The sequence below is a fragment of the Ammospiza nelsoni genome, chromosome 6 (assembly GCF_027579445.1).
Source record: "Ammospiza nelsoni isolate bAmmNel1 chromosome 6, bAmmNel1.pri, whole genome shotgun sequence".
Taxonomy (NCBI): domain Eukaryota; kingdom Metazoa; phylum Chordata; class Aves; order Passeriformes; family Passerellidae; genus Ammospiza; species Ammospiza nelsoni.
The window spans coordinates 27,043,892-27,055,534 of record NC_080638.1 but is presented as its reverse complement, the minus strand read 5'-3'; the positions used below and the strand labels follow the sequence as shown (position 1 = coordinate 27,055,534).

Below are 11,643 nucleotides of genomic sequence, written 5' to 3'. Positions count from 1 at the left end.
AAATCCCATGTTGAGTCTCAGGCCTCTCACTACAAGACAGATACTGAGGTGTTGGAGCAACAAGGGTCTGGAGTTAAGAGTGGCCGAGGGAACTGGGGTTGTTTAGACTGGAAAAAAGGAGGCCCTGGTGGAATCTTACTGTCCTTTACAACTACCTGAAAGAAGGTTGTAGCAAGGGGCCAGTTGGCCTCTTCTCCCAGGCCACAAGTAACAGGATGAGAGGAAAGGCCATTTAAGTTGTGCCAGAGGAGGTTAAGTTTGGATATTATGAAACATTTCTTTAGTGAAAGAGTGGTCAGGCACTGGAACAGGCTGTCCAGGGAAGGGCTGGAATCACCATCACAGAAGGCATTTAAAAGGCATGTGGATGTGGCACTTGGAGATGTGGTTTAGTGGTAGATTTGGCTATGTTGGGTTGTGATCTTAAAGGTCTTTTCCAACGTAAATGATTCCACAATTCTATGATACTCATTTATTAACATAGTAAATCCAGCTTTTGATGTTCAAAACATTAAAATCAGTGACCTGTGAGCTGAAATTGCCATTTAGTTAGAGACAATTTTTTAGCATCTTTACCTCAAATCCTTACACCAAATCCAAGCTACCTTACACCAAAGGCTGTGTCTCCAAGCACCCAGCACATCCCCTCAAAAGCACTGAGATCCTGCTTCAGTTCCTCACTTTTGTGCCATTCTTCCTTCAGCTACAGAACGCTTTCAGCTCTCTGCAGCAAACCCCAGTATTTAAATGGACAGCAATGACATCTAGTGGCTGCTTTAACAATTTGCCTTTCTAAATTCCCAGCCTGGGCATTCGTTTTTAGAAAGGAGACAGAACCTACTGCTTTCAGCATTTCACTTAGCTGCTGCCAACTACAGGAAGTGCACCCGAAATTCTCTACAAACTCTTTCAAAACACATACCACTGTCTCCCCCAACTCAGAGCATTTCCCCCTATCCCTTGCTCAAAGCCTAGGAGAGGCCATGTAGTAGGCACAAGTTTGCTTTAGGCCTTGCCTGCACTACTGAATTTCTTCAGTGTAGATGGAGCTACAGATATTTGTTCTGGGTACACAGGGCTGGGGCTTCCCCACACCCTTTTGGTTATGCTGTTCTTCAGCTGCATAAGGCTAAGTGGTAGGAGTTATTCACACAGACAAGGACAAGACCCAAGGCCACAGTTTTGAACAGCTGGTCCAGTTCATTCATAGTTTAAAATACATACAAAGGACTGTAAGTTCTAAAATGTAACTGTGCTGAAGTTACAAGGAGAAAAGATAAAAATGCTATTCTGAATGCAAAGAGGAAGAGATCTTGAAGATTAGATTTATGGGAGAACAGTAAGCAGTTCACTTCCCTCCACCACCACAAACCCACCCCACCCCTCCCAAGAAAAAATAAACCCTCTTACCTTTTTCACTGAGTGATGTTGCAAAATTGCCAAGAAGCACAGGTAAGTGGTTACTGAAACTTTTTGAAGCACGTGACAATGTAAATAAAGTTTGGAAGATACCTTTATGTACCTTTTTGTATTACTGCCACTAGTCATTTAATCACTACTGCAGTCTTTGCCAGCAGTAACACTCTCTATAACCTTGACAGCAAATCAAATCATTTTTCAGTTAACAATGGTGAGGAAGAATGAGATTTGTGGTACATGTATCTGGTGCTTGTGCCTACAGCCCTCAGAGAATATTGCATACTAGTCATTAAAAAATACATACTTCTAGTTTTGTTAACTGAGATCTATTAATACCCATGACTGGAATCAGAGGCGCCTTTCCCCACCACCCAATCTCAGGCAAAGACAAGAGGGTTTTTATTTACTTGCTATGCCTCATTTCCCACAGCTTCTTCCAATACTCTGGACAAGCAGATCACCCTGCGATGGTCTATTTAGTGATGTGATTTCTCTAGCACAAACAGGCAAAATAATGGAAGACTATAATAATTCTAATATACCAGGAAAGCATTCTGTAAAAACCCAAAAGAGATGGAACAAGTGTTAAGAACATGTCAAAATAATGTGAAATTACCCCTGCATCAGAATGAGCTGATACACATGTTCTGCTAAAGGGCAGAAAAAGAGCCAGTTACCTTTGACCAGAAATTGGTTTGGGTGGGAGGCTACTGTTGGTTTGCAATGACAAACCTTAAATATCACACCGCTTACAGGAAAAGATGATGATTCACAGGAATGGCCAGTTATAACAGGTTTAATGGTAAACTTCAAAAGACATCACATTTAGGTCTCATCACAAATCCTCCTGCCAGACCCACCAACTTATTCAAAACAAAAGGCTATGCAAAGCCAAAGAAAACTACAGCATGTGGGTTTTCTGAAAAAGTGCTTTCTGACAAGCCAGCAAACACACACCACGAGGTGCTAATGGGACTGCCTATCCCATGGCTCCACCAAAGAAAAGAGGATCTTGAAACCTCAGGTCTTCCTAATTTCATTTCTGTTTTTTATTACTCATGTCATTTTACACAGATAAAATTAGTTCGTTCCAGGCTGATGCTCCCAACAAAAACATAAATGTTCTTCTGAAGTTCTGAACTCAGAATTCTTAGGTCAGATCCTTGAGGAAACCAATACATATTCTCCTACAATAACATGAAGACCCATTTCTACAACCCTACAAGCAGGGTAAGGGGTTAGGAGATTGAGAGAGGTATTCAAGACAAGCACACATATTCATGTGAAAGAACTGAGGTGGCTTTTCAGAAGACAGTATTTTCTATTGCCTTAATTACAAGAATTGTATTTTGTCTTTTAGAACATTCAATTCTTCTGCCAATCACTACCTTTGTGATTCAGTCCCAAACAGCAAAACCTAATTAAAATCTTATTTTCCTAAAACAAAACAAGGAACCCTTGCTAAACTGTTAATGACAATTTTTTCTTCTCTCACTCACAACATAGTGATTGCTACCTTCTGGGAAAAATTTTCCAAGTTGGAGCAATAGATAGATGCATTGACATGCAGCCATCTCCAAAAAGTGGAAGGCAAAAGACTGTTTAGGCACAAGGTACTAGCTTCAAAGGGCAAAGCAAATTTCACATCAACAGAACTTTTCTGTAGACTACCCTCGAGCAAACCCCTGACTAGATCCTGAGTCTAATGCTCAAGTGCAGAAGAGAACCACAGCAAGATACACAAACAGATTGTGCTCCTGCTTGCAGAGTGTCAGTTGAAACCTTACTGCTGCATCTATCAGTTTTGGTTTGGGGTGAAGAGAAAACCAAGACCCACTACACAAAGGCAGTAATAGTAGAAATAGGATGGGAAGAGGAGTGGTGAACAGGCATTTTGAGAAACAGTACCTACAGAAAATCCAAATGTGCCTGGTCTCATGCATAAAGCTTATGACAAAGAGAATTATACACCCTAAATTGCACGCAAATTACTTTTATAATTTTCCTGCAAGATTGTATAATTGAATAATTGAAAATGATACACATTCTTGTATCACATTGTGTAGAAACATGTATTTGTGTAGCATGATGTTTACAAAATATTAATATGTAAGAGCTTCTGTCCTTTCACGTTCTTTCTATGTATGTGGTTATAGACTCTCAACAAAAAGGAAACAGAGGGCAATTCTAGCTTTGAAAATTATGAATGAAGACTACTTTGCTTAGTGGCCTTCACTGCCTTTCTCTTTCAGCTCGTCTTCACCAAAACAAATACCACACAACAGGGCAGATAAATCACAGGCTGTTCCCAATTCCTTCTGGACAACAAGGCACTCCATTTAGCTTCACACTGAGAACCTAAGAAGAACTGCAAGCAGAAACACCTGCTAAATATATTCCAGTTGGTTAGCTCTAAGTATTGTTAAAGTTCTTAGACAGCCATAGCTACATCTCCCCACTTCTCAAGACTAGTTCTCCCTAACCCTGGTAAAAAGACTGCACTACCCTTTGTTTAGAGTTGCACAGAAGTCACTGTGTTCCTGCTCCTGGAGGTTATATCCCCAGCACAGAAGCTTCACAATTTGTTTGACAGTTGAAGATTTGGAAAATTACAGCCAGCTTTGCATCTCCTCTTCATATTTCTGGGGATCAATAAAAGGCTTGTCAATGGACCGGATCATCAGCTCACCACAGTACACACACTCAGCTGCCACAATGTCATCAATGTCAGCTTTGATCTGTTCCCGGCTCTGCTGCCCCTTCCCCAAGCTAATGGTGTCTGCATCCTTGGGACGATGGTGGCTCTTGGATGGCTGGCTGGTAGCTGCCAGCTTCTTCTGAAGATCTTCAAGTTTTGCCTGCTTATAGGCAGGAAGGTTAGGGAAAACTGCTTGAAGGAGACAGTCATAGTGAAACATGTGACCACAGAGGAAAAGGTAAAAAGGGCGGTTTAGAAGAGGAAAGTCACAAGCAGCACATTTTTCCTGAGGCTCCACAGAGCCATATTTATTTCTCATTTCCTGGATGTCCTCTCGGATCCTCTTGGCACTCTGTGTGGCTTCCTCCATCTCCCTTTTCAGCTCCTCGATGTGCTTGTTGTAATCCTCCAGGGAGTTACAGATTGCCTCCTTGAAATGGTCAATAGTGACAAAGTCTGGAAAGAATGGCAGCACATCCTCAATCTTCAGCAGGGCACAGCTGGAGAGGCAGGCCATTGCCTTCTTGACATCCTTCTCTTCCTGGACAACATGGCGAGCGATCTTCAACCACAGCTTCTTCCGGAGCTCCTCATCATCTTCAGGAAGATCTGCACAGGACTTGGCAAGATCAACATCCACCTAGAAGTTGGACAGACAAGGAAACAGAGTTAAGCTTCCCTCTTTGTTTATCTACCATTCAACTTCAAAGCCTGTTGTCCATTTTAAGAGGCATTTAGAAAACCTCTATTGCTATCTCACTGCCTAGGACAGCACTACTGGCCCGCTCCATGTTTCCATGGCAAACACCTCTCCTCTCCACCAGCACTCCTCACTGAAGATTAGCTTGCTACCCAACAGCACAGAAAGGGCAAATTCATGTTATAGTATCTTTGCTGGCCTCACATTTCAGCGAAGACACAGCAATTCAATAGGAAAAAAATCCAGCATCTCCCTGAAGGTCAGACTAAGCTGACAAAGACTTCTGTGATAATTACCAAAGCTATGAATAGGTAATTAGAATCCTTAACAATAGCTATACAAATCTTGCATAAATGCAGATATGTTAAAGGTATTTTATGTCAGAGACTGAGCTTGAGACAGACAGTGGTCCTCCTTGTAGTATCCATACCTCCACCCTCAGTTATGGCTTGCCAGTCAGCTGCCTACTTGAAACAGTTGTGAAAGCACACAAAAATATTAACAGAGACAGGTCTTTTTTCCAAGCCTCAGCTACACTGCTTTGATACCTGCGGGTCCGTCCAGCTCCTCTCAATGCTCTGCTGTTCAAGGAAACTTGAACAAACTACATTCCCGTGTACCACAGCATGCACAGATACACACATACCTGTAAGGCGAGATCCACAGCCTCCTCATATAATTCCATCACTTTGTAAATGTGGACGCATGCACGGTGGTGCCCATGCTCTGCACACAGGCGCAGTGCATACTTCAGGTCGTAGTGGATCCTGTTTGGGTTGGTTCCTGCTTGCTCCAGGTATGACAGCAACGAGTCTGGCCGACACAAAGCATAAAGAGACAACAGGTAGTTGTGAATGGCTTGCTGGGTTTCCTCCAACTGGTAGACACAGAACTCCATATATCTGATGGCTTCATTGATCTGCTGGGTGCTGGCACTCTGGCTGTAGTTAACAAGGGCTGGAATGAGGTTCCTGGCATCCAGCCTAGAGCCCATAGAAATCCAAGCATCAACCACCTTCTTGGGAATATGCTGGATGAGAACTGGAGAGAACTTGTAGAAGAGTTTCTCGTCTCTGTGCCTGGACAGCACATTTAGAGCCTCATCGTACTCGTCGTGCTGGCAGTGGTGAGCTACTACACGCTCGTAATCCTGCATGATGACTGCAAAGTAGACCATGTGCTCTGTGTCGCCATGGCTTGCCAACAGTTCATAAATAGATGCCCGATTATTAAAAAGACAGTCTTTGTTTTTAGGGCTGCTCAGGAAAGTGCGGAACTTCTCCCGTGTATCCAAATAGAGATTTCGCTGTGAGAGATCTCCTTGCAATATGCCCAGCCAGTTCAGGTACAGCTCTGTCAACCACGTGGTCAGCAGAGTAGTCTGTGTCTTCTCCGAAGGCTTTAGGTTACTTAGCTTCTTAATCAGAAACTCCATCAGGGCCTCCTCTTGCTTGGCTTCAATGAACTTCAGAGCAATTTCCTCAAAGTAGTTCTGGGTCAGCGCATAACATTTGGCACTGTCCAGATACCTCTTATTTTGGAAGCAGTGCTCTGCCTCTTTGGCCAACACAATGTCAAGACACTCTGGACGGTCCTTACAATACTCTTTTGCTAAATCAAATTTGTTCATATTCATATACATCTTCCACACATCTCTGGATTCCCGCTGGACATGGTAGCGGAACACTACTTTCTCAGTGTGGATCCATATCTGCTGGACTGTGGGATCTTTAATCATGCGTGTCAGCAAGCCAAACTTCTCCAGGAACAGATCCTGAAAAACAACCTGTCCGTTCAGAGTGCAGACAGCCTTCACCCGGTCAGGCAGCAGCAAGAGAAAGTGGAACTGGGTAAGCACAATGGATATTGGCTTGTTCACAGTTATGTCGATGTCAGGAGGATAAACCCAGACCCGTTCATCACTCAGAATTGAATCAGGACGACTGTAATCCAAGGTGCCATATAGAACACCGTTTCCCATCATCCAGGCAAAGGAGCGTGGGTTGGAACGCAGTTTCGGAGTGTAAAAGGCAATCTCGCTGAAACCCAAGTTGGCTGGAAACTCCCGAAAGCTGGGCAGATGGTCAGCATGCACAGCAAATATGGAGCTGAAGCCTTGCTGCTCTGTCCCTTCAGGCACCTTGCCAACAAACTGAAAGAGTCTCTTCCTGGTGGTGGCTATAATAAAAAATTTCCCTTCTAGCCCTCGTTCAATTTCCAAGCAGCAGACTGGGGCAGGTCCAGATTCCTCCTCCAGAGTGTAGACCTGTCGGAAGTACTGGTCAGGGTTAGTGCTGAAGAGGCTTCCTTCGCTGACAGAGATTTCAGCCTCATAGATCTGCCCCTGGGATGTCCCCACCAGGATAGGCCCTGTGTTGGTTTCTGAACCAAGAAATTTGTTCCAGCCCACACTTTCAATCAAGTGTCCTTTCCAGCGGGAGAGTGCCCGCACTTTCTGAACACTTCTGTTCAGGTAAAGGCATTCGCTGGTGTTCAGAGCAATCAGGAGATGAGAGCCTGCCAACAGCAGAGGGGTATGGGAGGGAGAAGGAGAGAACTAATCAAGACTGTGCCTAAGCAAGCCAAATTCCTGCAGCTTCTAATCTTAACATTTGATAAATTCCAATATCAACATACTTAATCCAAGACTTTCCCAGGCATTCATGGGAATGTGGGGGATTTCCATGCTGGATCATAACAGTAGTCCATATATTGCAATGTTAAATAACTGGTACCAGATGCTTTAGCAAGAAGGTATTCTGTTTAAATAAATGTTCTAAGGATAAACACTTCCCAGAGTTCCGTCCTATCCCTGGCAGTTGGTGAGAGATATGAGCATCTCTTTCCAAATTTTTGTTCAGTTTTTTTAAATCAGTCTAGGCTACAGTGAACTGTAGACGTTCTATGGCCCTTTTTAAAAATTCCTATATAAACCATACAGCAGAGAGTGACTACAAACCTTCCTTTGATTGGTTTTAGCCTAGCTCAGAACAGCCTAATTGCATGTGTTCATTTCAGAGTCTGAAAACACAACACAGGCACAAGCCTGTGCTTTACTAATAGCAAAAGGGCAAACCAGTGGGCAGGGGCCCTGGAAAAAGACTCTGGCTCAAGCAAGATTGGTCTGTTCTCCTTATGCACAAAGCAGAAAGATAACTACTTCACCAGCACTTGCTCTGCTCTGTTCACTGTCTGTAAATATCCATCACCCACTGCCTCACCTGTGTGGTCCAAAAACATCTTGTAGACTTTGGCTTCATCTTTGCGTCCCAGCTCTACCTGATTAGGTTCATCTGGCTTTCCAAGATCAATCCTGCAAAGAGAAACCACAAAAGCATGCTGCCAACAAAAGTTCACATACTGTAACTCCTCACCTGTTTTCCATATTGGGCTTGCGGCTTTTTATCCAGTTTGCAAACATAAGCTCTCTAACAACTTAGGGGAAAAAAAGAAGGCAGGGGAAAAACAAACAATAACTTCAGGATTCTGGCAGCATTACCTGAGAAGGGTGTCTTTCCCAAGGCTCATACAGAGCTGGTTAGAGGAGACCACTAAGCTGTTAATTTTCTCAGGAGGAGTAAAATCAATCCTCTGCTTGTTAAATATTGGCGTTTCCTTCTCCAGTCGTGCATTGACATATCCTGGAGAAAGAATGTGAACACTTAGAAACTGAATAAGACAAAACCCCATAACAACAACCACAAACTACATCAAAATCCAGCCTAAAATACTAAGAGGATTGTGTCCTGCTCCAAGTTTTACTGAAAAGGAAGTGTGCTCCATGGAGCAGGAATACAGAGGGAAAAAAACCTCTAATTCCAGCCCTACTGGTGTTGAAAAAGACAATGTAGTAATGGAAAGTAGCCTGCTACTAGTAGGCAAGTCCTTTAATTGTCTGTTCTACCAATGCTTTCTCCTTGCCTCTGCCTCTCCTCTAGACCAGCTGCAGAATCCTTAAAATACACTTTTTCCAGAAGAAGGTGCACATTCAGGAAGAGACAAAGCAATCACAGCCTGACTAGGCAGCCTTTTGCATGTGCCTTTTTCTTATGCATTGATCCACACCTTACACACTACCCACTTACACAAGAGTGCATTCCTTTATTTCCAGTTAAGTAGAACTGATGTTCTTCTTTTCAGATTAGGGAGCTGCAATGCCACAGTTTAAATTCGCTGGTATGAACTGCAGTTCAAAACATGTACAAAAAGCTCCCAAGGTACAGATTCACATGATATCACAGCTAACCAATAAATACCTATTTACATATATATATATAAAAGGGAAGGATTACTCTGGAAAACCCACATGTTACCAGATCATCAAGTCACATTCATCCAGGTAATCTCAAATTTTTTTCAGACTGTCACCTGGCAAAGCCAGGTTGACTCAGCAAAGAAACTCAGAGGCAGGAAGGAAAGGGAACAAATAGTACCTGTACAGAGGTAAGGGTTTAGAGTTAAGGAGAAGCTGTTTATGGTTTAATTCTGTCATAGTTCAAGCCAAAGTATTGGATTTCAGCATTCTGGGCTCTTTAGGCCTGTATCCATTACATTTATAACATCCACAGGATCATCACCATTAACATGAGGATTTTAGCTATTGTCCCTAATAGGAGAAGGAAGAGCTTCCTTAATATACAGTTCTCTATACAAAGGACATGTCCATTTTATAACATTCATTCCTTTCAAACAGTCTCCTCCCTCATCTTGCCCCCAATGTCCCTCTTCTGTTTAACCAAGATTCTACTGCATCATTTCACACCCTGATTTCTGGGCAAAGCTACCTATTTCCTCAGACCTTTTAATCTGTCCAAAGATCTAAGATCACCAGTACGGTCTAGTGGGTCAAAGCAGGCTTTTCGAAGCTAGAGCTACAGTACTTTAAGTTCCCAATGCAGCAGGACTTCAGGTTGGATACAGAGTCACTGCTTGTTTATCTACAACCTTGAGAAACAGTACCTGCAGTTAAACAAGCATAAGGAACACTTCCCTGAAACTGAGGAATAAGTTTCAACATCTTCCAATACTGCAAACCTAACATTAAGGACTGCTTTCGGGAAGGTAACTATTGTATCTTTTTACAACATAAATTTACTTACACTTCAGATTGCCCACAACTTTTACCAACCCAAATTTTATTAAAAATTGTCTGTGTGGCCTAATTAAGAATAACTGAAATCCTGATTAGGCTGTGCCTTTGCAACTAAGCAGTTTCCCAAACCTCCTCTGCCAATATCAACTGTGAGCAAACAAGCAGATTTCTCAAGTGTAAGACAGCCATGACTGAAGACAGTGTTCCAGCTGTCAAGAAGAAAAGCTGAGTCCTAAAAAATTTATTTTCCATGACACGACTTGTCCTAACACTGTTCTGCACAACACCTATTCAGGCCACTTATTCTATATCTAACATTGCACAATGAAATAACCAAGCATGTCAAAACAAACAAGGGGAACATACCTACCTCAATATCTAGACTCAGAGTAACTGTGCCAATGTATTTATACTCCATACTATACATAGTATGGCAGAATTTTGATAAATTCTTAGCACGTAGATGAACCTCACAACTTGGTTTCCCTGAAAGTTACCAGTGGGCAACACTACACCAGGAAAAAAACTTGAAAGAATGTGTCCATGTATTTCCAAACTTGTAACCCAAAACCACCAGCTCTGCATAGCAGTTGGTACTACCATGAAAATTCAGGTACAACAGAATTCTCTCATACCATACATTTCCCTGGCACACCGAAAAAACATTGAGAGGTGACATCTAGTAGAAAATGGTTATTGAACCTAATAAATATTGAATTTATCATGGAATAATAATGAAATAAATTTCGCTGACATGAAAGAAAAAACGGACTGGTCATCACACCATTACTTGACACTGATGGGATGCTACACTGAGCAGTGCAGTATAGCAAAGCCTCACACCCTTTGACAGAAAAGTGTAGCAGTGATAAGGACTGCTCTGCTGGTCACCTCGCCATCGTGTAGTCAGCCTAAAGGAACCACTCTAGACAAACGAAGTCCTTGGTAAACTGAGCCTGGGTTAGGAAAGGAGCTCCGTGCAGGAACAGCTGTGCACACATCCGTAACACGGTAAAGCGAGGCTTCCTCAGAGAGGAGCAGAAAGGAGAAGTAAAGTGACGGAGCGTTCATAACCCTCTGGCACAGCTCTAGCTGCACAGGGCTGAGGTATGGCTGGGTGTAATTTGTGACACACAGGCACCTGCGACTCCACGCACCCTTGAGCGTTTGCTCCCGCAGCCCCTCCGGCCGCAGCCTCCCACACAGCACGGCACGGCGGGTTCGCTGGCCTGGCCCGCACCAGCACTCTGCCCAGCCAGCAATGGAGCGCTCCCCGTCCCCAAACACCTCCCACAGCAAGCCGTAGCAAAGACAAGCCGCAGCCGAACGCTTTGCCCCACACGCACACAGTGACACACCTCTTCCAGGCAGCACAGCCTGGCGTGCCCTGCTCCCCACCCGGAGCTGCCGCCTCGCCTCCCCCTCTCGGTAGGAAGGCCGCACGCGGGAGGCCCCGGGGCACACGTACCGGAGTGCGGGATGCCCACGGTGGCGCGGCTCTGCGGCACGGACACGGAGCGGTGCAGCGAGTCCTCGTACTCGTCCAGGATGGACGCCATGGCCCAGCGCGGCGCGCTCAGCTGACCCGCGGCACGTGCGCCTGCGCATGCGCGGGCGGGGCGGGGCCGGCGGCGGGGTCGCTGCCTCACAGCGATGGCGGCGGGACTGGGGTGGCGTGGGTGTGTCCCGACACTGCTGTCCCCGACACTGCCGTCCCCGACACTGCTGTCCCCG

General features: G+C 44.3%; 1 protein-coding gene across 2 annotated transcripts; it reads right to left on the bottom strand.

Annotated features, from left to right (window-relative positions):
• Nucleotides 1-2,197: 2,197 nt before the first annotated feature.
• Nucleotides 2,198-11,472, bottom strand: VPS18 (VPS18 core subunit of CORVET and HOPS complexes). Of its 2 annotated transcripts, none has more exons than XM_059474413.1 (5): nt 11,378-11,472; nt 8,317-8,458; nt 8,039-8,130; nt 5,464-7,083; nt 2,198-4,757 (listed from the first exon to the last, which is right to left on the bottom strand). In XM_059474413.1, exons 3-5 carry the CDS (start codon nt 8,075-8,077, stop codon nt 4,029-4,031), a joined length of 2,388 nt encoding a protein of 795 aa, XP_059330396.1. In that variant the 5' UTR covers nt 8,078-8,130; nt 8,317-8,458; nt 11,378-11,472; the 3' UTR covers nt 2,198-4,028. The 2 variants fall into 2 exon arrangements, with proteins under 2 accessions (XP_059330396.1, XP_059330395.1); XM_059474412.1 differs by having other exon boundaries at nt 5,464-7,334; nt 11,378-11,468.
• Between the last annotated feature and the right edge of the window lie 171 nt (nt 11,473-11,643).